This window comes from Populus alba, chromosome 9, assembly GCF_005239225.2.
Source record: "Populus alba chromosome 9, ASM523922v2, whole genome shotgun sequence".
In the NCBI taxonomy this organism is placed as follows: Eukaryota; Viridiplantae; Streptophyta; class Magnoliopsida; order Malpighiales; family Salicaceae; genus Populus; species Populus alba.
In genome coordinates this window covers 11,354,784-11,375,999 of record NC_133292.1, presented here as the reverse complement: position 1 = coordinate 11,375,999, position 21,216 = coordinate 11,354,784, and the positions used below count along the sequence as shown (strand labels likewise).

Below are 21,216 nucleotides of genomic sequence, written 5' to 3'. Positions count from 1 at the left end.
CTAATTTTTCATTGCTTTCGATACGCAGGAATTTCAGTAAACATGTGAGTTCCATTAAATTTCATTTGGTGCTTAATGATTAAGATTAAACAATATTCATGAGCTAAGAGAGCAAGATTTGATGTTAGAAGAACAGACTTATTTACGAGTCTACCATGTTAATTTTGCTGTGTTAATCTTGACCAGACCCTGTCATCTTTCAGCACCCCTTATGTTCTTAAAACATTTAATTAATTTGGATTTACATCTGTTTTTGTCCCTTACCATCAACATATATAGAGGTAAACCTGTTGAGAATTGCACTTTCATTCAACTTCTACAAAAAAGAGGCTGTGGTACGTAAATGCAATATGTGTTTAGTATGTGGACTGTTGTGTGCATGCAGGTAGAATGCATGTACTGATATTTTGAGACCTAATCTCATATGCATGGAGTTTTGTCACGACCCGAATCTCATTACCTGCAATGAAAGAGTAGTATTGTAAGGATAATTTGTCTATACCACGTCTCACAGCAGACATGACAAAAAAAAAAAAAAAGTTATTTAACTATTTCATAATCTTTTAAAATATTATATTATTTATCAAAACTAATAAAAGTAAATGATAATTCAAAATTTATCATATGTAATTAAAATAAAAATAATAATCTATAATATTTATTATATTTTCAAAATTCAAACTTCATTAAAACAAAATAATAATGAAACATTTAAGACATTAAATTAAAATTATTAAAAAAAAACATCATGAAATAAGTAAGGCATCGAGTCAACTAATTCTCTTGTAAACAAAGAAAAAACTAATATAAGTGAAAAAAAAAAATTTTGGATAAGTAAAACAAGTTTATTGGTAGAAACTGATAATTTTTAATGTAATTATTCACTCGGGTAGAAATTATGTGAGGATATTCTTTAGACCCTATTCTTTTAGAGAGCTGGCTATAATTAAGGTTGCTTTCATACTCAAATCAGGTTCATGAGTTATTGTTCGAAAATTTTCTTTATTTTTCATGTAGTTTCACTTTTTATTTATTTAGTTTAGGAATTAACCTTATAACTATTTAGAGTTTAGGTCTCTAATTAATATAAATAGAGTTTTCCGACATAATAATTTTTAAATTAGTCAAAATAATTGAAATTATAAATTTATCAGATCAGAGTTTTTTACTATTTAACTATAATTCTAGGATTTGTTACACTTTAGTTTTTTTCCTTTCTCATGTATACTACGCCGCTTTATATATATATATATATATATAGTAGATAGAGTCTAGTGGATTATCACTGACATACTGAATTCATTAACCGAGGAAAGTAAAAGTAGATAAGGTTGGCAGATTATGTAGAAACTTCTCTTGTGATCGGTGTTATGTAGGTTTTTTTTAGAGCATGTAATAAAATTAAATAAAATATTATTAATAATAAAATTAAATTATAATAAACGAGTAAATTTAATTTATTTTAAACTAATTTTAAAAAAACAAAAAAAATATTATTTATATTCACATAAATAATACGAATAAAATCACTTAACTATACTGTTTTTTCAGAAGAAAAAAAACTAAACTTTTCCTGATTTTTTCAAATTAAAAAAAAAAATAATTAAATTTAATGTACAGTGCGAGTGCAAGTGAATTAAAATTTACTCTTACTATGCTTCACTGTTTCAGCTTCTTCCTTTAGGAGAAGCAAGGCTGCTTCTCCAAAACCTTCATTTTATTTTAAATTTTAGTGGGCTCTACCACTGAAAAACAGTTTGTTTTCCTTACGAAACGAAAATATGTGTGGCTGTGCAACGTTACCAAACGGGTACATAAGAGACTAGCTGCTGCTGTAGGAAAGTCAAAAAAAGAAGCAATGGAGAAACAGGTAGCAATTATTGGAGCTGGTGTTAGTGGCCTTCTTGCCTGTAAATACACAGTCTCAAAGGGTTTTAAACCAATTGTTTTTGAAGCAAGAAACAGCATTGGAGGAGTATGGATTAATACAGTGGAGACTACAAAGCTGCAGACTCCAAAACCAGCATATCAGTTCTCAGATTTTCCCTGGCCAGATTCAGTCACGGAACTCTTTCCGAACCAATATCAAGTCCTGGATTACCTGCAGTCATATGCACATCATTTTGACTTGCTCAAGCACATCAAGTTCAGCACTAAAGTACTTAGCATCAAGTATCAAGGCGCATCCGATGAAGAGATGCAGTCATGGAGCTTGTGGGGTGGACATGGGGAGCCCTTCAGCTCAAGGGGGAAATGGATAGTTGAAGCACAGGACACACAGAACCAGCTTTCAACTCAGGTATGTCTCTCTACTATGTTAGTGATAGTTGCATGTATGATCTAAGTGCATGGTTTCGGCAAGTTTTGATCAAGTGATTGTAATCCAGTCATGCTCTTTCCTAAAACCTTATGATCCTAATTAATATTTAGCAAAAACACAGGTTTACCAAGTGGACTTTGTGATCCTTTGCACTGGACGATTCAGTGATGTTCCAAACATTCCTGAATTCCCTCCTGACAAGGGCCCGGAAGCATTCCATGGTGACGTGATACATTCTATGGACTATGCCAACATGGATTATGAAAGTGCTAGAGACTTTGTAAGAGGCAAGCGAGTTACTGTCGTGGGGTTCCAAAAATTTGCAATGGATATTGCAATGGAGTGCTCTATAGCAAATGGTAGCAAAAATAGCACGAGTTTTATTGAGATTTGGCAAAGAAATTTTTTATCTTATGGTCGTTATTGTATTTATATATGCAGGGCTTGAACATCCTTGCAGAGTTTTATACAGGACTGAACATTGGAACGTCCCTGATTACAATCCATGGGGAGTGCCCTTGCGTTATTTGTATCTCAACCGCTTCTCGGAGCTCATGGTTCATAAGCCTGGTGAAGGATTCCTACTCAGTCTGCTGGCAACAATTCTTGCACCTCTGGTAAATTTCCCTTTGCTTTATACCATAAAGGTTGTTCTCCTTTTGGACTGATTTATCTGTAATAAATTCACAGAGATTGGCATTTTCAAAATTCGTCGAAAGCGATATCGAGAAGAAGCTCCGTTTGGCAAAGTTTGGAATGGTTCCAAAGCATAGTTTTCTTCAAGAACTTAATTCTTGTTTGATTGCAACAGTTCCACAAGGATTCTATGATAAAGTTGATGAGGGAAGCATCATACTGAAGAAAGCTCCCAGTTTTAGCTTCTGCAAAGAAGGCATTAAAGTTCAAGGTGAGGATACACCACTGGAGACCGACTTGGTCATATTGGCTACAGGATTTAAAGGTGAAAAGAAGCTCAAAGACATTTTTGAGTCCAAAATGTTTCAAGATTGCATACTTGGGTCCCCTGATTCAGCTGTTCCTCTCTACAGGTTACTATAGTTTTTCCCTTCCCTCTCTACAGGACTAAATTTTTTTACGTGTAAAACAGGATAAGTCGGTAAGTTTCATGATGTGTAAATTGTACGAGGGCCAAAATTTCTTAGGGAGTTTTTATTCTTCAGGGAATGCATTCATCCGCGAATTCCACAGCTAGCAGTGATTGGATTCTCAGAAAGTGTTGCAAACTTGTACACATCAGAAATGAGATGCCGGTGGATAACGGAGCTTCTTGATAGCACATTCAAGTTACCTAGCATAAAGGAGATGGAAAAAGAAGCTGAAAAATGGGACCAATACCTGAAGCAATATTCTGGTCGATATTACCGCAGATCATGCATCGGTGCCCTTCATATATGGTATAATGATCAACTGTGCAAAGACATGGGATGGAACCCAAAGAGAAAGAAGGGATTCTTTGCTGAATTGTTTGAGCCTTATGGACCTGCAGATTATGTTTCACCTTAAAGACATGGAGAGGCCTTAGCATGCAGAATCGATACAGCAATGTATCTTGAGCATTTTATACAGTATTTTGCATATGAACTGTTGAATCGTGTCGGTTCAGAGTCTATTTGAAATAAAGTTATCTTTTTAAACCAAAAAGATGTCTGTCGGTTTGTTCTTAAATAAAGTTGTCTATGTAATTTCTTTCAATCTAAATTTTAAAGCTATTATTCTATCAACAAAAGTTGATTTTCTTTTATGTTATGTAGAAACCGATCATTACTGTAGGATGAACAACATTTAAAACCTCTTTTTTTTTCTCTCAATTTCTAAGGAATAATAGGACTGGATATTTGAGATCCCGACCCAGTGACTCCTTGTATGCTTTGCAGGAAAGAGTACTGTTAGGCTGCAATATGTGTTGATGGCATTATATTTAAAGAGACAATAACTTCTGGACGCAATGTCCCCTACAACTGACCCAAAAGAAGCACTGATCCACGTTGATGATCAAACATTAAATTTAACCATTTTTTGTGGCCTTATAGAATTTAACCGAGAATATTACAGGGACTAATACTGTGTGATTTGTAAAACTGGCAATGCGCGCATTCATCCGCAAATTCCACAACTCAAAGTGATTGGATTTTCAGAAAGTGTTGCACTCTTGTACACCTCAGAGATGAGATGCGGGTGGCTGGATCAGTACTTCAAGATACGTTGCATAAAAGAGACAGAAAATAATGCCCAAAAATGAGATCGATATATGAAGCAATATTCCTGTTGGTTGATCATGCATCAGCGCCCTTCATATATTGTAGAATGATCGAATGTGCAAAGACATGGGATGAAACCCTAAGAGAAAGAAGGGATTCTTTGCTGAATTGTTTGAACCTTACGGACCAGCAGACCATCCCAGGTGATGATGCATGACTATCCATCTGATGATCTCAGATTTTTCCATCTCAAGTGAGATTTACGCTCGACTAAATAAGTGATTCAGTAAATTTTCAAGGACTACGTTAGTTTCACGTAAACTATGCTTCGAAATTTTATTTTATTTTCTCATTTTCTCATTTTCTCATGTTTGGTTCATTTGAGAAAACTTGGTGATAAAAAAAAATTATAATAAAAAAAAACACAAAAACAAGAAAAAACAACTTACGGTTCTAGGGATCCCACCACTAATTAGTTCGTGTTTTTCTTTCTTACGCTTACTTTTTATATAAAACCAAAACTAAACAATTGCTTCCCAGCAAATTCTATCAACATAGCCAAATAATGAAACACGATACATTTTTCAGAAAAATATTTTTCTTGTAAAACATGAAGGCGTTGTGGTGTTGTTGATCATCCTCCTTTGTCAACAAAACGAGGCTTGTCTTGTTTATGGAGCCCGTAAGACAGTCTATTTTAGGTAAAAATCCTAGACTACAAAGATTTCTATAAAAGGATAATGATTACCACACAGCTTACATGCAGCAGTTATTAAACTGGCCAGTAGCTAAACCTATACCTGGCTAACCCACCCCGTTGCCTGGGTTGGGTATCCAAAAAAAATCAATCTAAAATAAACTTGGCATAGCCAACCCGACTAGTCATCTCGTAACCTGGTTAAAACTTTATTTGATTTAAAAATAAAATAAAATAAAATTGATAACATCATTTTGATCTACTCCAGGTCAGGAAAGCACTGGAAGCAGGAATCTAAATGTAGATTCATATTTTTTTTACGAATCAATGATTAAAAATCATCGAATAACTAAATATCTTCTACAAAATGGGGGATTTTTTCCAGCTTTGTTCAGTATATCTAAGGATAAACTAAATAATAAAAAATTGTTGGCCATGAGAATAAATCATAGCCGCAAGAAACAGCTGAAAATTTTCTCAAGCCGTGTGCATTACCCCAACTATCCTGCGATTGATTGGAGTTTGTTACAAGCTCAATTAGCAAGCTCGAAAAGAAATGGTTAAACCTGAAACAAGCATTGAATCAAAAGAAAAATAAAGCAGATGAAAAATAACCAATGATCTCTACTCAATACAGTGTGTAATAGCCAGCAGGTGCATGATTTGAATGTTTTTTTCTTTTTTTTACTAAAATTTCTTGATCATCAGTGAATTAAGGTTAGGGGAAACAAAACAACTTTGAGTCAAAATTGCTATTCAATGTGGTTCTTTAATCAGCAGTGTAAAACAATGACCTTCACAACAATAAAGAAGCAAGCAATGTTGTTCTACCCTGTCTCATAACTCTTCACCTGCACTACCTGGACATTAATCCAACATCTGAAGTTCTGTTTTTGTCCTCCCTTTTTATGATTGTACGTTGCCTTTCTGAAGGCTAAATTGCCTGGTTAATAATTTTCTGGCAGAATTAAGTCCAGTGGAAATCAAAACTAAGCAAGTAAATAATTACAGCGAGGGGAAATTAAACAGGAAAAAGGGTTACCCGTATCCTGAACACTAGCCAACCTGAACAGCCTCCAAATCCTCATGCATGAACCACCATGGACCAGATTTTGATAGTAATCTGAAAACACAAATAAATACACAGTTAGGATGAAGAAATATGTGTCTGTATATATAGAAAAATAGCACTGCGCAAAAACATGCTTTGGGCACAAGCATTGGAGAGGTTTGAAGACAACTACAAGATCAAGAAAGCACAGAAAAAAAGTAGTTGTTTATCATCCCTAAACCAAAACGATAGATGCAAACTCGGTCTTTGTTCATGGAAACAAAATAATTCACCAAATGTCGTTCACCTCACCTCATATATCCTGCCACTGTACGCAAGCCCATAAAGAGAGCCAAACCAGACCAAACCCCAGGGAGCCCCATAATTGGTGGAGCATAGAGCAGAAAGGCAGATGATACTAATCCAACCAACATCTGTAGATCATTTACCAGGCAGAAGATTAACACAAAATATGGATGTTCCGGGAAAGAAAAGGAAATTACAGAGTTGCAGCTTACCATAGATTTCGCTGCATATGGAAAGTCAGAAACACCATAATGTAGACCATCAAAAATAAAAGCTAAGGCATTGATAGGTTGGCTAGCACTAACAAACTGAAAAATTTTGAAATCAAATTACTACAAATATGGAGCAGTCAGACAAATAAAACCATATAAAATCTGAAAGAAACACCAATATAGATAGGCACACATACCAATATCCCAGTTCTCACAATTCTTAACACATCAGCATCCTTGGTAAACAAGGTGGCTACGGAACCAAAAGATACACCCAGAATCACAGCCAAGAAAACACCCACAACTAGTCCAATCTAGGAAAACATGTGCATTGAGCTATGAGCAAACTGAGAAAATAGTTATCCCAAGATATAAACTCAGAACACAGTAGAAAGGAAAGGAAAGCCCACCTTTAAAACAAAGTTTGTGACTTCTTTCACAGTCATGTAGTCACCTTCTGATGAGTAACTTGCAATTAGAGCCTACAAAACAGAAAAATCAGGCATCAAAAGTTCAAGAAATAATGTGTTGAATCACTGGCTAGATATTTGATGTGGAAGGGAACTAAAAATTACAGACATGTCAAATGGAAGTTCACGTCAACTTTTTGGAAATGCAAAACCTCCATATGCACAATAAGGAATTAGTTCATATGCAATTCTTTTGGATACACATATTCCCTTTAGTACTATCCCATCAGCTATACTTCTGTTATTAAATGGGCGTCTTTCTTTAAACACAAATATACCTTTGGATGATTGCAATTCAAATGAATCTATACTGCTTCACCCATTTTTAGAATTTTAAAAAACGAGGAACTTCTTTTAGGGGAAAATAAGGAGCTAGAATGGATAATAGAGTATAAACAAGTAGATATAAGTTGTGGTGATAAGTACCTGACCAGATCCAGCGAATGCATCTGTGAGAAGAGATACAGCCAACCATATCTGCATACATATCTGATGTGCAGCCATTGCTACCACACCTTGACGAGCTGCCATTGATGTTGCCAATGTCATGGTCATTAAAACAGCAAGAGTTCTTCCAATAAGAAAGCCACCTATAAGATAAAAAGGAACCTCAGCAAAACAAGATAAAAGTATAGTAATATATAGACATGAAGTAGAGAACGGTAAACAACATAACTCAATAGGAGTTGGCGTCTCATTTGGTTAGTTTCTTTATATTAATTTAAGGAGAAAACTCACCAGATTTCATGTAGACGCCAAATTGGAGTTCTCCAATCTTTGGAGGTAATAATATAACCCTCTTATTTAGCTGCCACACCATCAAAATAGTAACAAGGTATCTAGAATATAAAATATCAATTATTGTTAAACATGTATCAAAATACCATAACTGAAGAAGAATATTAATGCTTGGAGAGCATAGAGAACATACTGCGACACTACTGTGGAAATAGCCGCCCCAGTGACACCCAACTTAAGATAATACATGAGTGTGGGAAATAAAAATATAGCTGATAAATTACCCAAACCTGCATGTGGAAGAACTACATTAACAATTGGAAGAGACAATGAAAAGAGTATGCCATTCTAGATTAAATGCTGAGACAGCAAAAAGAAAGAGATTGAACAAGTAACAATATCATTCCAAGCACTCATCATAAGAATTTCTCTTGCCCTCCAAACAGTTAAAGTGCCACAGATTAAATCAAGATTTAGTGAGAAAATCAACAGTGAAATTAAGCACTTACCAAGACAAAAAACAGGGGTTTTAGTATCCTTGAAGCCACGAAAAATGCCTTGCAGAGCCAAGGAAACTACAACAGCAGGGGCACCAAAGGCTCTCAGTGAGAGAAATCGTTCTGCAGGAATGCGCATTGGTGAACCCTGTTCAAAATATGATAACGCTGGATAAATCTCTCCATAAATGATCAATCTAGTAATGTACAAATGGAGGTAACATGACAAATCGCTAGTTTTAGTGAGTCTTGATAGGAAGCTCGAGATGGGTGCAGAGAAAGATGCTCATAATTAAACGAAATGTCACATGAATTTAATTTATTTAAAACTTACCACTGTTATGCCCATCAAGTTAAGAAATGATCCACATCCCAGAGACAAAGCTACAGCCTCAAAGATTCCAATCCCAATAGCTAATAGTAAAGCAGTGGACACAGAGGATAGTTGCTTTCTTTCAACCAGCCCAATAGGTTTACCATTATTACTGTTTTCTTCCTGAATGTCCTTTTCTGTAAAACAAGCCATCCATATAAATAATATCATATAAAATTATCAGACAGTACTTGCTGTACTGTGATGAGGCCCGTGTTCAAAATGGCATTCATAACATCAAGTGCGGGTATAAATTTATACCTGAAGTAGTATCTTTGGTTGCATTCTTTGCAATGTCTTCAGCAACAAAAGATGTTGCAACACTTAGAAGAGGAATATTGAATAGCTTTGATATATTGTTAAAGATCATAACAGAAACACCAGCAGAACCCAACTCTACAGGACCTAAGAAAGAAAAAGCAGGGAAAAAGTTAAACAGATCAGTAATCAGGGATGAAGAACCAGGTAAGCATAAATACATAAAGAAAGCTATAAATGCAAGGGCAGATCAATACCTAATCTGCCAATAAAAGCTGTCTCCATCAACTGGGCAAAGGGATCAATAGCCTGTCCAGCAATTGCAGGCAAAGAAAGCATTATAAGCTCATGTTTGACATCTGAAGAATGTGGTTGCTTGATTGGAACCCCGGTTGACTCACTGCAACAAAATCAAGAAAACAAGTACCAGCACATATGAATAATCCTAAAATTTCCGAAGGAACATTACCAATCTTAGAAGGCAGAAAGCATGTTACTTAGTTTTATTTCACGGAAAAAAATTGTAAATCTCAATGCTTCTTCAATTTTGATGATATTTGTAACCTACGATGCATGATTATAACTAATTTGTCTCCAATACAAAAGAAAAGGAAAGTACAAAATATCTTGCTTCAAAAAGTTCATGAATTTTACAATAATGACATTCAAAAACCAGCCAATTTGCAGACTTTTACAGCATCATCATTCATGAAACCCCACAAACAACTACTACATTAAAGAATCTCTTCATATTCAGCACAAAAAAATAATGAAACTAATGAAAAGATGGAATTTTGATCTTACAATTCTTCATCTCTCGAACCATTAACAATGTCGCGCTCTTCTTCTTCTAAAACTAATCTCTCCTGCACACCAGTGGAATCCACACCATACCCAGAACTTGACTGACTATAAACCACCCCAAACCGCGTCTTCCTGCGTCTGATCACCAGAGGCAACAAAGAAGTCATCTGCTCGGCACACAAATGACACTTTCTCGACGCAGCATCCCCGCCCCCCAAACTTTTAGGAACCTCATTTTGACTCGGCAAACAAAGTTGCCTCTTTACATTTGTTAATTTACTCTGTTCACCACTACTTCTACTTGTCAATCCACTACAAAGTGTATTGCCACTCAATTTTCGAGTACTAGCCATTATCAGCAAATTAATTGTTCCTCTAAACTTCAATAACAGATCATTAACTCCTCTATATCACTGCAACAGCAAGAAGACAAAAATGACTGCCAAATTTTAAAAATTAAACACGTAGCTCTTATTTTCCATTCAAAAGTAATATTATTCTGAAGTTTATCAAAAAAATAACAAGATTCTAACTGGGTTAATGAAAACAAAAACAGAGTACAGAAAAACAAAGATGGAGTTCAAAAACAGAGTACAAAAAACAAAATGATCAAGGAAATGAAACTATACACAAAAGGGCACAAAGAAACTAACTTTTCGCCATAGAATGACATAAAGAAAGGGAATTTGATTCAAAGAAGTGAAATTTTGGAGAAATTTTTCTTTGGTTTCGACCAAAAGGATAAGGGAGGAAGTTATGGAAAATGATAGTCAGATAGAATAACAAGAAAAGAAAAACAGATGAGAGAAAAGGCTTTACCTTTCCTAGTTAGGGTTTTCTGGGTTCTTTTTAAGAGATAAAAACAAAAGAAGACATCCTTAACAACTTACGTGGTTTATCAACGTCGCCATGACCGAAGTGCCTGTCACTCGGTCTTATGTGCTGAAAACTGAACTGAAACTTACGAAAAGATCGGTGTTTATATATACTATAAAATAGTGGCCGTACTAGTTAGCTGCTGTTCTTTTATGGGCTTTTTTTGTGTTTACATGGGCTTTTCTTAGAGATGATAATTGGGCCCACTATGTAGATACCTGTCCTAATAGATGTGTTCCCTAATTCGAGGATTGACGCGGGAAGTGGGTCTGAGTCATTGAATTATTGATTAAACCGGATTAATATCTGCAATTAAAATAATATAGTTTTGTTTTTAAAAAACAATATATGACCGATTAAACTAAATTTTAATAGAGTAATATCTTTTTCAAATTAATTTGAAACTTAATCTAGATCATGCTCTGAGTTGAGAGTTTTTCAAATCACCTAGCTGAATTTAATAATCACGCTTAATTCAATTAATTGGATAAATATGTTTCCTGTTTTAACCAGTACCCGACCTAATCTATATAATTGTAAAATAATATTTGTTTTGTCAAATGGTAATTTAATATATTAATTAAATATTAAAATGATCGTATTTACTACACGTGAATTAATAATATTACAAAGAACAGAAAAACTCAACCCCAAGCGATCCCATCCCTCGGCGTGGGAAGCAATGCTATGGGCTCTTGAAGTCGCCTCTTTCTCTTCTTGTTGACTTTTAAGCAGTGGCAAAACCGCCAGCTAATGGTATTTCTTGGTGGCCCAATTCAATTCCAGCATTTGTCAAGCATGAATGCAAACGAGCAGCAGCTAGTGATAAAATTAAAAACAATGCCTTAAGCTAAGATTCAACTCTGTAAGCTGGAGAATCTAAAGCTAGTAATGCCTTCATCATCCTTTATTTGTTGAATAAATGATTTCTCATATGACCCAATATCACGAAATTGTATTCTTACATCCCCGTAATAAACCAAAAACAAAACACCCAGAGAGAAGCACCGTTTCTTACTAATTAAAGAAGATATACAAGAAGCAGAATCATGTGAATACAGATGAACAAGTAGTTCCTACTCGGACCAATCCTTGAAGCGAAATTGCCAGGACTTCCACCGGGAGCTGTTTTGTCCACCATCAATAGACAACGTAGTAAGTTCCCAATCATCACGTTAATCCAACCCTCAAAGAATACTATATCAAGCTGTTTGTTACTATAGTTAAGAGTGTTATTGTGAGCAATTACCTGTACAAGTGGACTGTGTGGCTAGAGTTGTGAAGATCCTTTGGTCCCCGCTAAAACCGGCGTAGGCACAGGTTGTGGTGTTGCAACCAGAAGTTGTAGTGCTGCCGATTGTTAACAAGCCACCTTCACATTGCATAGCAGGACAGGTTGACTGATTGGATGGTTTAATTCCGGACGGTTCGCATTGTAATCTGGAGAATAAGAGAAAAGGAATCATACCAAATCAAGAATCCCCACAATATCCACTTGAGTGAGTATTTCAATACAGCAAAGCTATTTGCACATCAAACTTACGTCCAGTTGTTTGCGGCAGCACACTTGCATTTCACACAATTGTTAGCAGTGAAGAAATAGGTGTTATTAGGAACAAGGAACGGAGAATCCACAGAGTCACTTCTCACCGATGAATTACAAGCTGTAAATTGGCATGATTAGAGCATTATTAGTTCGGATAACTACATTAATGAATAACACAAACATTTGAAGACAGCTACAAGATCAAGAAAGAGCAGTGCACTGTCACAGAATTTTGTGGTAAGTAATTTAGTCATGATACATACACCCAGTGATTAGTCCAAAATGAATTCTGAAACTTAACAGTAGGAAACAACAATAAGCTCATGAGGATGAGCTGCTAAAAACTGCCATTCAATCTCCAACTTGAAATTCAAATGCACAAAAACACATTCCTAAAAATGTTTGGCAAATAGAAATATTTGATCACTTATTGCTAAGTTAGAAATATTATTGCACGTTTAATGCCAATGAGCCTGTAGGTTGTTGCTCAACTGGCATCCGTCCCGTGTACCCCTCTCCCTAAGAAGTTTCGGATTCGATCCTCTCCCTTGCTTTCCGAGGGATAGAGTAGGAAAATAGGAATCAAATATCCTTACAGCATAAAGAATCAAAGCCATTGCACATTGCCTAGCACTATCAAAGGATTGATTCCCAGCACAAGTGTTAACACATAGTGCACAGGATGGCAGGACATATCTTTTAGGAAACATAATGAGCCAAGAAGACTAACATGTCGTATGAAACAAAAGACCCAAAGATTATTATCTACATCTGCAGAACTGTGCACAGCTTAATCAGTGGGCAGGAAAGGTAGCAAACAAGCAAGGCGGGGGACCATACAAACTTCAATAAATTGACAAGACTGGCTCACAGCTATTTATTTGTAGATCATGCCAAGCCACACGGTGTGACATGGTGCCTTTTCTATCGGGTAACATTAATGATTTCCCACCTTCTACCATTTCCAACTCAATACCACTAGGAAAAAAAATATCCACTTAGAAAGCAAAATTCAATTTTACAATGATGGTGTTTGACATTTTAAAAACTATCCTCAGCTAAACTCCCTAAAACATATAGTATATGCCCACTTCTTCAACCACTTCCTTTTTTAGCATCTAAGAACGTGTGGGATCATGAATAGTTTGATTTTGACTAGATTAGAGACTAATAACGAAAGCTGTCACGAGAATACCTAAAAATAAAAATTAAATGATGCATCAAAGGCAGGAATTAGATTAACTGGCCTTGGAGAGGGACATCAAGAACTTGACCAGCCAAAAGAGAGCTGTCATTGGCAATCCCATTAAGCTTCATTAGTGTATTTCTACTAGTCCCGTATTCCTGAGCAATGACCTCCAAAGAACTCCCAGCTTCCACCACGTGTCCATAATGGACCACTTTAACCCCATCAACATCATCACAGCTACAAGGCAAAGGAATCCACAACTTCTGTCCAACCTCGATCAAATTAACGTCTGTTACATTATTAACAGCAGCAATTTCTTGGTATGTTACCAGCCCTGAGAAAACTTCTGCTGCTATATGATAAAGCCCATCATCTTTTTGGACGGTGTAGATTGGTTGCTTGTTTGAGAGACCAGTGTTGTTGATGCACAAGCAAGTAAATGGGATCTTGATGGGCTGTTTTGCAGGTATTGTAAAGTTTGGTAACGTGGAGAGAGCGAGGTTGTTCGCGCCTAAGATGGAACGAAGGTTTTTGATGGAAAAGAGGGTTTTGATGTGGGAAAGAGTTGTTGTGTTTGGAGAGATGTAGTCAATGAGGGAACGACATGTTAAAGGTGAGCTACATTTGAAGGTTTGGGATGAAGATTTTGTGGGCAGTGTAGAGAATAAGAGTAGGGTGAGAAGTAGAGGAATGAAATGGAAACCCATTTTGGCTCTGGTGTGATTTCTTCAAGGTTGGATATTGGAAGGTGTGGAAGGAGGGAGGAGGAGGGGATAAACTGGGGAATTCCGCGGGCTATGGCAGGAAGACAAAGGGCATTGACTGAAGTGAAGACTTGTAGAAGTGTTTTATTCCTGGTTGGCTGTTGTGTTATTACACAGCCAGCAAAGGATGTGGTCCTAGGATTTTAAATAATTTGATTATTTTAATTGATTATTATTAATTGAAAAAAGGTCACAAACTAGGCACTGTGGGGTTGAATAGAAACTTGTACGTTGAGTTTGGTTATTTTTTATTTTAAAAATATATTAAAAATATTTTTTATTTATTTTTAAAAAAATTATTTTTAAATATCAGTGTATCAAAATAATTTAAAAATGCTAAAAATAATTAATTTAAAATAAAAAAAATTAATTTTTTTAAAAACACTTTTGAAACGCAAACACAAACAAAATTTAAGTTAATGATAGTTTAGAATGAGATTATTGTATCAATTTCATTATTAAAAAAAAAATATTAAAGGGTTTAGGTTGATTACAAATAAATCTCTTAAATCTTCGTAAGCTTTAGAGCAATGATATGAAAAATAAAATTTCTATTAGTTCAAACTATTTATGTCAAGATTCGTGTAATCACAAGAAAATCTCTTAACAATCTCTCATTGATTCTAATTTTATTAAATAATATCAAAAAGAGAAATTATATTTGGTACCTAATACCATTCGAAAGATTTAAAAAAAAAAAATACAAATGTGACTAATGAGCATGTAGCTTGCATTAATTAAATTCTTTGGTTAGATGATAATGATTTGCAATTGTTTATTTTTCAATGATCTTGTTTGTAATATGCACATAGTAACATTTCTGTGTATTATATGAAAAAATATAATTATAAAATCTGGTCAATTCAATGATTTATTGACTTGAGAACTTAGTTCGGTCAGATTTATTTTAAATCAATTTATTTTTTATAAAACAATTCATAAATTTTAAAGAAATATATAATTTAAATTGATTTGTCAATTCACTAGTTAATCAACCCCATCCATGATTTATGCCGAATCCACCTCCGTTAGTTCTTATAACTACAACAAAAATAGCTAGAATTGAATGACCCAGTAAAAAATTCATGTGGAATTGACAAATGCTAAAATGTTACCAAAAGTTGAAAGAACCTATTCTAAATTGGAAGAGTCTTTGTCCAGAAAAAATGGTAAAGTTTACATTTTCCACGTGACCAAATCAAACGAAACCAAGGAACCAAACTAGTAAAACAAAAGGCAACGACTAGCGAAGCAAAAAGCTCCATGAAATGAAACTTCGAAAAAGTCTTACAATTCATAGAATTAAAGAAGAAGAGGTTGATAACTAACCTTTAAGAGGAACATCAAATGCAGTTGCTGCAATAAGTTGACTGTTATTAGAAATCCCATTAAGCCTATACAGTGTATCATTAGTTGTCCCGAACTTTTCTGCGATCTCTTCCACGGTGCTCCCTTCTTCCACCAAGTGTGCATAATGCACAACTCTCTCGCCGTCCACTTCTTCACAGCTACATGGAAGCGGGATCCAGAGCTCCTGACCCACGTCGATCATATCAGGGTTTTCTATCCTATTAACTTGTTGGATTCTTTTGTGTGCAAGCAAGCCCATGAAGACATTGTTTGCAATATAATACAGCCCATCTTCTGGTTGGACTGTGTAAATGGGCATCTTGTTTGAGGCACCTGTCCCGTTAAAACATATGCATGGGATTGGGATTTTTATTACTTGCTGCTCTTGGATCGTGTGGTTTGGTAAGGTTGAGGAAGGAAGGTTGTTTGCTCCTAGAAGAGAGTGTAGGTTTTTGACACCAAAGAGTTTCTGGATGGAGGAGATGGAGGTCGTGTTAGGGGACTTATAACCCACCAAAGAACGACATGCGGTTCCTTCTGTGCACTTGAATGCTTGCTGGGCTACTGATATGGTGGTGAAAGAAGAGTAGAAGAGCAGACACATTAGAATTATGGCAAACCCCATTTTGTCTAAATGTTCAAGGTAGCAAATGGTGGAGGTGTGTCGTGCTTGTTTGATATATATAAATTCAAATGCGGGTAGGTGAGGAATATAAGAGATGAGAACGGAAGGACTGGTTTTTTGGGAAAAATTGGGCTTTGCTTTGTTTTATTTCACTATTGACTTGGACAACTTGGAGGAGACTTTGACCTGCCCTACTTCCAGAGTTTCACCTTGGACACGGCAAGAGAAGTTTTGCAGTGTGTTCAAACGGAGAGATGTCGGCTTTCCTCAGCTGTAATTCTATGTACAGCCAATAGGGTGAGGACTGTAATCAAGAGTACTTGGATGGCTAGAAAGATGTGGCAGAGCCTTAGAGCCTTGCTTTTCTTATGCCTGGTTTTTATAGCTTGCACTGCAGCCAAAAAGAGGGGGTCTTATATTCGATTAGGGAGTGACGGGTGAAGTTTAACGTCCTTTTAAGTTGCTCTGTTGCTGGCTGTGTTCTTTACTTCCATTGCCCTCAGATTATGTTCTCCACTGCCTCTCTGGGTGGAGGTTTGACAAAAGGAAAATATAGTGGACGGGAAAGCACTAAGACGCTGAATGCTCGATGACCTTTACTGCAATCACGCGCCAAAGTTCCAAAATTTCTTCACCGCGTAGAAGATAAGCCGGGTAATCTTTCACAAAATCGTTTGCGGTCCGCAATTAAATAATAATATGGTGAAGAAAAAACGTGTGAACATTTAAATACTTCTGGCTGTTTTTTCCATCCTCGTGCTCGTTTTATACTATCCTTAGATGGACAGGGTCATTATCATCAGTTCAACGAGTCCAATCGACTCCAGGTAAGCATTATCGAAAACTTTCTGTAGTATTTGTTATAGACCGTATCGATGTAGATCATACTGATATGTTTTTATTCCAGAATTACATCATTGGTTAACTGGATATTGTGACATCCAATCAAACAATCCGAACTCAGTCCTGAGCCGCCAGAAATTTTGGATGTAGATGAAACGTTTCGTCCATCCAAAGGACGTTCTATGGCTGAAAACCGAAGACAGCGGAACGACCATTGGAGATAAAAGGCACAAAAATGAAAATGAAAATTGAAGACAGAAAAATTGAACCAGGCACATCAAGACTAGATTTTCACAACATTTTGGCTCATTTTCTGGGGAGAAACCTAGAAAGTGATAAGTGTTGCAATTTCCTCAAAAGTTTGCTTCTCTCTGATACCCACAGCACAACTGTTGATAAAAAACAAATTCTACATGTGAACAATAAAATGGGAGCGGGAGCGTGGGAAGCAATCTCTTGGATAAATACAACAAATGAAAAGAAGAATATACATCACTTCTCCTCCAGACTCCGTAGTACTGACTCAGCAAAACTTTGTTGCCTGAAATGAAAAGGGAGAATGAGATCGGAGATTTATACAGAATTCTTAGTTTCAGAAACTACTCAGCAATTATATTTATTTTTGACCATGGGACGAAGTGATTAATGACGGTAATAAGATATGTGTCATCAGGAGCTACATGTCATCAACCATTCTCGGACATGTACAGCCAGCAGAATCAGGTAGATACAGAATATTGTTGGCAAAAGATGCTCATACAAACCCCAAGAGAAACTTGGAATAACATTGTCATAGGCCGGTGAGCATCATCCTTTCTGTTATATGTACTTGGAAATTATTTTGCCGGACAGAATTAAAGCAGGTTATAAACATATTGTGATGCATATATACAAAACTAATAGCAGAGTCAAAAAGTGTGATCATCGGGTGTTTCAAAAGCAGAAAGGAAAAGAAGACGGTGAAGGGAGTTTGGCTTACTTGCGCTCTCTATGTTTTGGGCTAGGGCGAGAATATTTCAGATATCCATCCCAAGGAACTTTTTTCAGACCTGCTCGCGCAGATATAATGCCTCTAACCCTGCATTAATGCATTGAAATTGAACTGGATAAACTTATAATTAAGAAATACACAATACATTTGTCACTGTAAAATAGAAAAAAGTTGGGAAAGGGGGGCCCTTGCAAACAGCCAACACTCATTGTTTGCAGCTCAGAAGAAAGTAATTACCTCTCTGCAAACTCAATGGGAGTCTCTCCAGGTCTCAGATTTTGGGGTTCCAAGTACCATACATCACAAACAACAGCCCAGGATGTCATCAGCTGCAGCAGATGCGTTGTGAAGGACTGCCTGCAAATGAGACATTTAAGCATGTTTCTCAACCATAAAAACACCTCCACCTCCTCACATTTTGAAAAAATGCGTAGTCTCTAGGAACTCAATGGGATCTATATAATACAATCATTAGAAGAAAAGCTTCATACTTTCGGCTGTTCCAAAAGGCATCAACAAAAATTTTATTGTACTTGATCGCAATTGGACAGACAGTAGAGTCTAGTTCAAACGCACCCTGCACATCATCAAACAATAGAAATTAAAGAAACATTCATCACAAGCTTATAGAAACAATATGTTTTATGTTGAATATTCATACCTTCTTAAACATCACAGTGTAGTGGTTATTTACACAAGTTCCTTCAGGAAATATGAGAAGAGGGTTATTATCAGCTCCCTGAACGTGATCCTTTAATCTGAAAAATACAATTCCATATAATCATGATGCAAACATCATTTTCATGAACAGTTATTTTACCAACAGAATTTACACTTACTTCTTTGCTACAATTTCACGATCCTTTGCCTCTGAACGATGGAACCAGATACATCCTACACTCTCTAATATAGTGCTTTGCAAAAGTCCTGCATTTAGAGCAATCATATATCCATTCAATTTAATAAATACACTAAGCCAGACTACGTGACAATCATTTCAGCTTGTCCACCACGTTGCTTACTATCTATGAGCAAACACCAGAAGGGACTTAAAACAAAATAACTAGGATAAGAGCTGGGGTTTCACTATTTCTTCATTCAAAATTAAAGCACAAATTACTCGTGGGATATTATCAGTTACACATAATTCAGGAATCCTTCAATATTTGTTGATAGACATATAATTCAGGGTGTAACTGTTAATTGGATAAAATATCTGAAATACTTATGAAGCCAGTTCTCACTTACCAACCCAACCAGGGTGTTTCTGCATGATCACAGCAAATGGTGTCATCTGTTCTAAGATGATGAAATCAATCATGGAAGTATGGTTGGCCACAAAAACCTGCGCAACCCATGATAAGCAAGTTTATGTCTCAGATCAACAAAGGGTTAACAAAGAATTAAACATGTCTTGGACATAAATACATACAACAAAATGTTTATACTGAAACGAACCTGTTTAGGCCGCCTGCTAGGTCTCGGTCCATGGTACTTGACAACTCCAGTCCATGATGCAACAAAAAACATACAAATTACCTCCACCAAACTCCTCTGACAATAAATTAACATTAGGAATAAATTCAGCCTGTTTGTAACAGCCACTTGTAGAGAAATTTAGAACTTTCAGATATAGAAAAAGCGAACTTCTCACAATTGTGTTCTATATATATATAGGATAGAGCAAAAGATTTGACAAATTAATTATTGGCACCTCTATCTTTTTTCTCAGTTTGTCTTGCCCTTTCAGCAGCAAATGCACTGGAATGTAGGATGAAAGAAAAATGATCCACCCAATTGCCAGTACGAGAACCCTGCAGATTTCATTGAAATACATCAACCAGCTAGAATGAACACAAGTTCACCAATGTAGCAACTTGTTCAAAGATAAACCATCATATCAATCAGACTCTTCACAGGAGCCGCAAAGTTTTGAAAAAGATAAGCAACAGATAAAGAACATCATTTCATATCTTCATTATGACATCTTGAAACTCCACAAAGTCAAGAATCAGATCAGGAAACCAGATTATCTAAATTGGCATGGAGACCAATCACTTTATGACCCCTTTTGAGTGTAGGACAACACCCTTTATAGTCAGCAAATAACTAACCTGACAGGGAACAAAATCCCATATCGAATCACTACACCACAGCACCAAAGGGGAAACAAATACACATTCCAGTTCCACGGTTCTGGAGGATTTGACTTGAAACATCGTGTAAACGAGTCCTGATTCATTCATTGTTAAATATGAGTTGAATCCAAACAGGTTAAATTAAATTGAAAAAAAAAATCACTAAATTCACTTCCCTGATACTGAATCAAGAAAGGCATGTCATTTTCAACTAGCTAAAGTTAATTAACCATTGCATGCCTAGATTCCTACTTTAGTCTTCGGAATTTTAATCACGATCAAAACTATTCATCTAATTTATCCCAAAATTCTCCCTTTCCATCCGATACACAGTTCCCTCATCATGTCAATGAGTATTCAATAATACTAAAAAAAGACATTTTAAACAAGCTAGCCATCCCAGTGCATGCCTAAAATACTTGTTTAAGCTCGAATTTATCATGATTAAGACTAATTCATCCAGAATTCACATAAAGTTCCTTTCTTTTCATTCAAAAAACAGTTTCCTTCACGCATTTTTTTTCTTAAGAACGAAAAAAATTCCAACAAAACTCACATCAACAATGGCACCAGCTGCTTCTGTGAGAGTAGGTGAAATATCAAGCAAATCACGCCTAGACAAAAAAAAGAAAGCCCATCAAGCAAAACCCATTGAGAATCAAATCTTTAAAGCTCTGAAAAAAACTAAAAAAACAGAGCTTGAAATCAAAGAGTATCCGAAAACAGAACCCGAATCGAAAGATATGAGATAGAATTCATACAAGCGAAGCTTGCCAATAGGCTCCTGAATGGAGGATCCGGAAGGAAGGTAGTCTTCGATGTTGGGACGATCGAGGTCTAATTCGGAGCTTGATGTCTTCAAGTTCCCAGGAGTATCCATTTTTCCGTTTTGATAAGCGCAGAGAGAGAGAGAGAGAGAGAGAGAGAGATTAACAGAAGAGGCACTCCT

At 36.0% G+C, this 21,216-nt stretch overlaps 4 protein-coding genes across 14 annotated transcripts; 1 reads left to right on the top strand and 3 right to left on the bottom strand.

Moving 5' to 3' along the window:
* The first annotated feature begins 1,720 nt into the window (after positions 1–1,720).
* On the top strand, positions 1,721–4,067 carry LOC118035663 (probable flavin-containing monooxygenase 1). The gene is made up of 5 exons (XM_035041272.2): positions 1,721–2,299; positions 2,442–2,679; positions 2,762–2,937; positions 3,011–3,369; positions 3,502–4,067. The coding sequence occupies exons 1-5, from the start codon at positions 1,859–1,861 to the stop codon at positions 3,842–3,844; spliced, it is 1,557 nt and encodes a 518-aa protein (XP_034897163.1). The 5' UTR covers positions 1,721–1,858; the 3' UTR covers positions 3,845–4,067.
* Positions 4,068–4,227: 160 nt separating this feature from the next.
* On the bottom strand, positions 4,228–10,901 carry LOC118035662 (protein DETOXIFICATION 45, chloroplastic). Of its 8 annotated transcripts, none has more exons than XM_035041269.2 (15): positions 10,836–10,901; positions 9,946–10,358; positions 9,399–9,541; positions 9,145–9,288; positions 8,845–9,020; positions 8,523–8,658; positions 8,207–8,303; positions 8,014–8,114; positions 7,702–7,865; positions 7,216–7,287; positions 7,003–7,119; positions 6,806–6,901; positions 6,600–6,721; positions 6,279–6,359; positions 4,228–4,542 (listed from the first exon to the last, which is right to left on the bottom strand). In XM_035041269.2, the coding sequence occupies exons 2-14, from the start codon at positions 10,296–10,298 to the stop codon at positions 6,293–6,295; spliced, it is 1,788 nt and encodes a 595-aa protein (XP_034897160.1). In that variant the 5' UTR covers positions 10,299–10,358; positions 10,836–10,901; the 3' UTR covers positions 4,228–4,542; positions 6,279–6,292. The 8 variants fall into 8 exon arrangements, with proteins under 8 accessions (XP_034897160.1, XP_073267544.1, XP_034897161.1 ...); XM_073411443.1 differs by lacking the exon at positions 4,228–4,542 and adding an exon at positions 4,891–5,802; XM_035041270.2 differs by lacking the exon at positions 4,228–4,542 and adding an exon at positions 4,891–5,741.
* Positions 10,902–11,701: 800 nt separating this feature from the next.
* On the bottom strand, positions 11,702–16,855 carry LOC118035646 (lysM domain-containing GPI-anchored protein 2). 2 transcript variants are annotated; one of them, XM_035041257.2, is made up of 4 exons: positions 15,650–16,855; positions 12,365–12,485; positions 12,071–12,261; positions 11,702–11,946 (listed from the first exon to the last, which is right to left on the bottom strand). In XM_035041257.2, exons 1-4 carry the CDS (start codon positions 16,293–16,295, stop codon positions 11,843–11,845), a joined length of 1,062 nt encoding a protein of 353 aa, XP_034897148.1. In that variant the 5' UTR covers positions 16,296–16,855; the 3' UTR covers positions 11,702–11,842. The 2 variants fall into 2 exon arrangements, with proteins under 2 accessions (XP_034897148.1, XP_034897147.1); XM_035041256.2 differs by lacking the exon at positions 15,650–16,855 and adding an exon at positions 13,615–14,547.
* Positions 16,856–17,401: 546 nt separating this feature from the next.
* LOC118035645 (glycerol-3-phosphate acyltransferase 9) lies at positions 17,402–21,215 on the bottom strand. Of its 3 annotated transcripts, none has more exons than XM_073411338.1 (13): positions 21,029–21,215; positions 20,824–20,881; positions 20,244–20,362; positions 19,844–19,943; positions 19,588–19,683; positions 19,378–19,474; positions 18,969–19,056; positions 18,791–18,887; positions 18,621–18,706; positions 18,367–18,486; positions 18,118–18,216; positions 17,630–17,679; positions 17,402–17,547 (listed from the first exon to the last, which is right to left on the bottom strand). In XM_073411338.1, the coding sequence occupies exons 1-12, from the start codon at positions 21,145–21,147 to the stop codon at positions 17,631–17,633; spliced, it is 1,128 nt and encodes a 375-aa protein (XP_073267439.1). In that variant the 5' UTR covers positions 21,148–21,215; the 3' UTR covers positions 17,402–17,547; position 17,630. The 3 variants fall into 3 exon arrangements, with proteins under 3 accessions (XP_073267439.1, XP_034897146.1, XP_034897145.1); XM_035041255.2 differs by having other exon boundaries at positions 17,402–17,527; XM_035041254.2 differs by having other exon boundaries at positions 17,402–17,679; positions 21,029–21,214.
* Position 21,216: the final 1 nt, after the last annotated feature.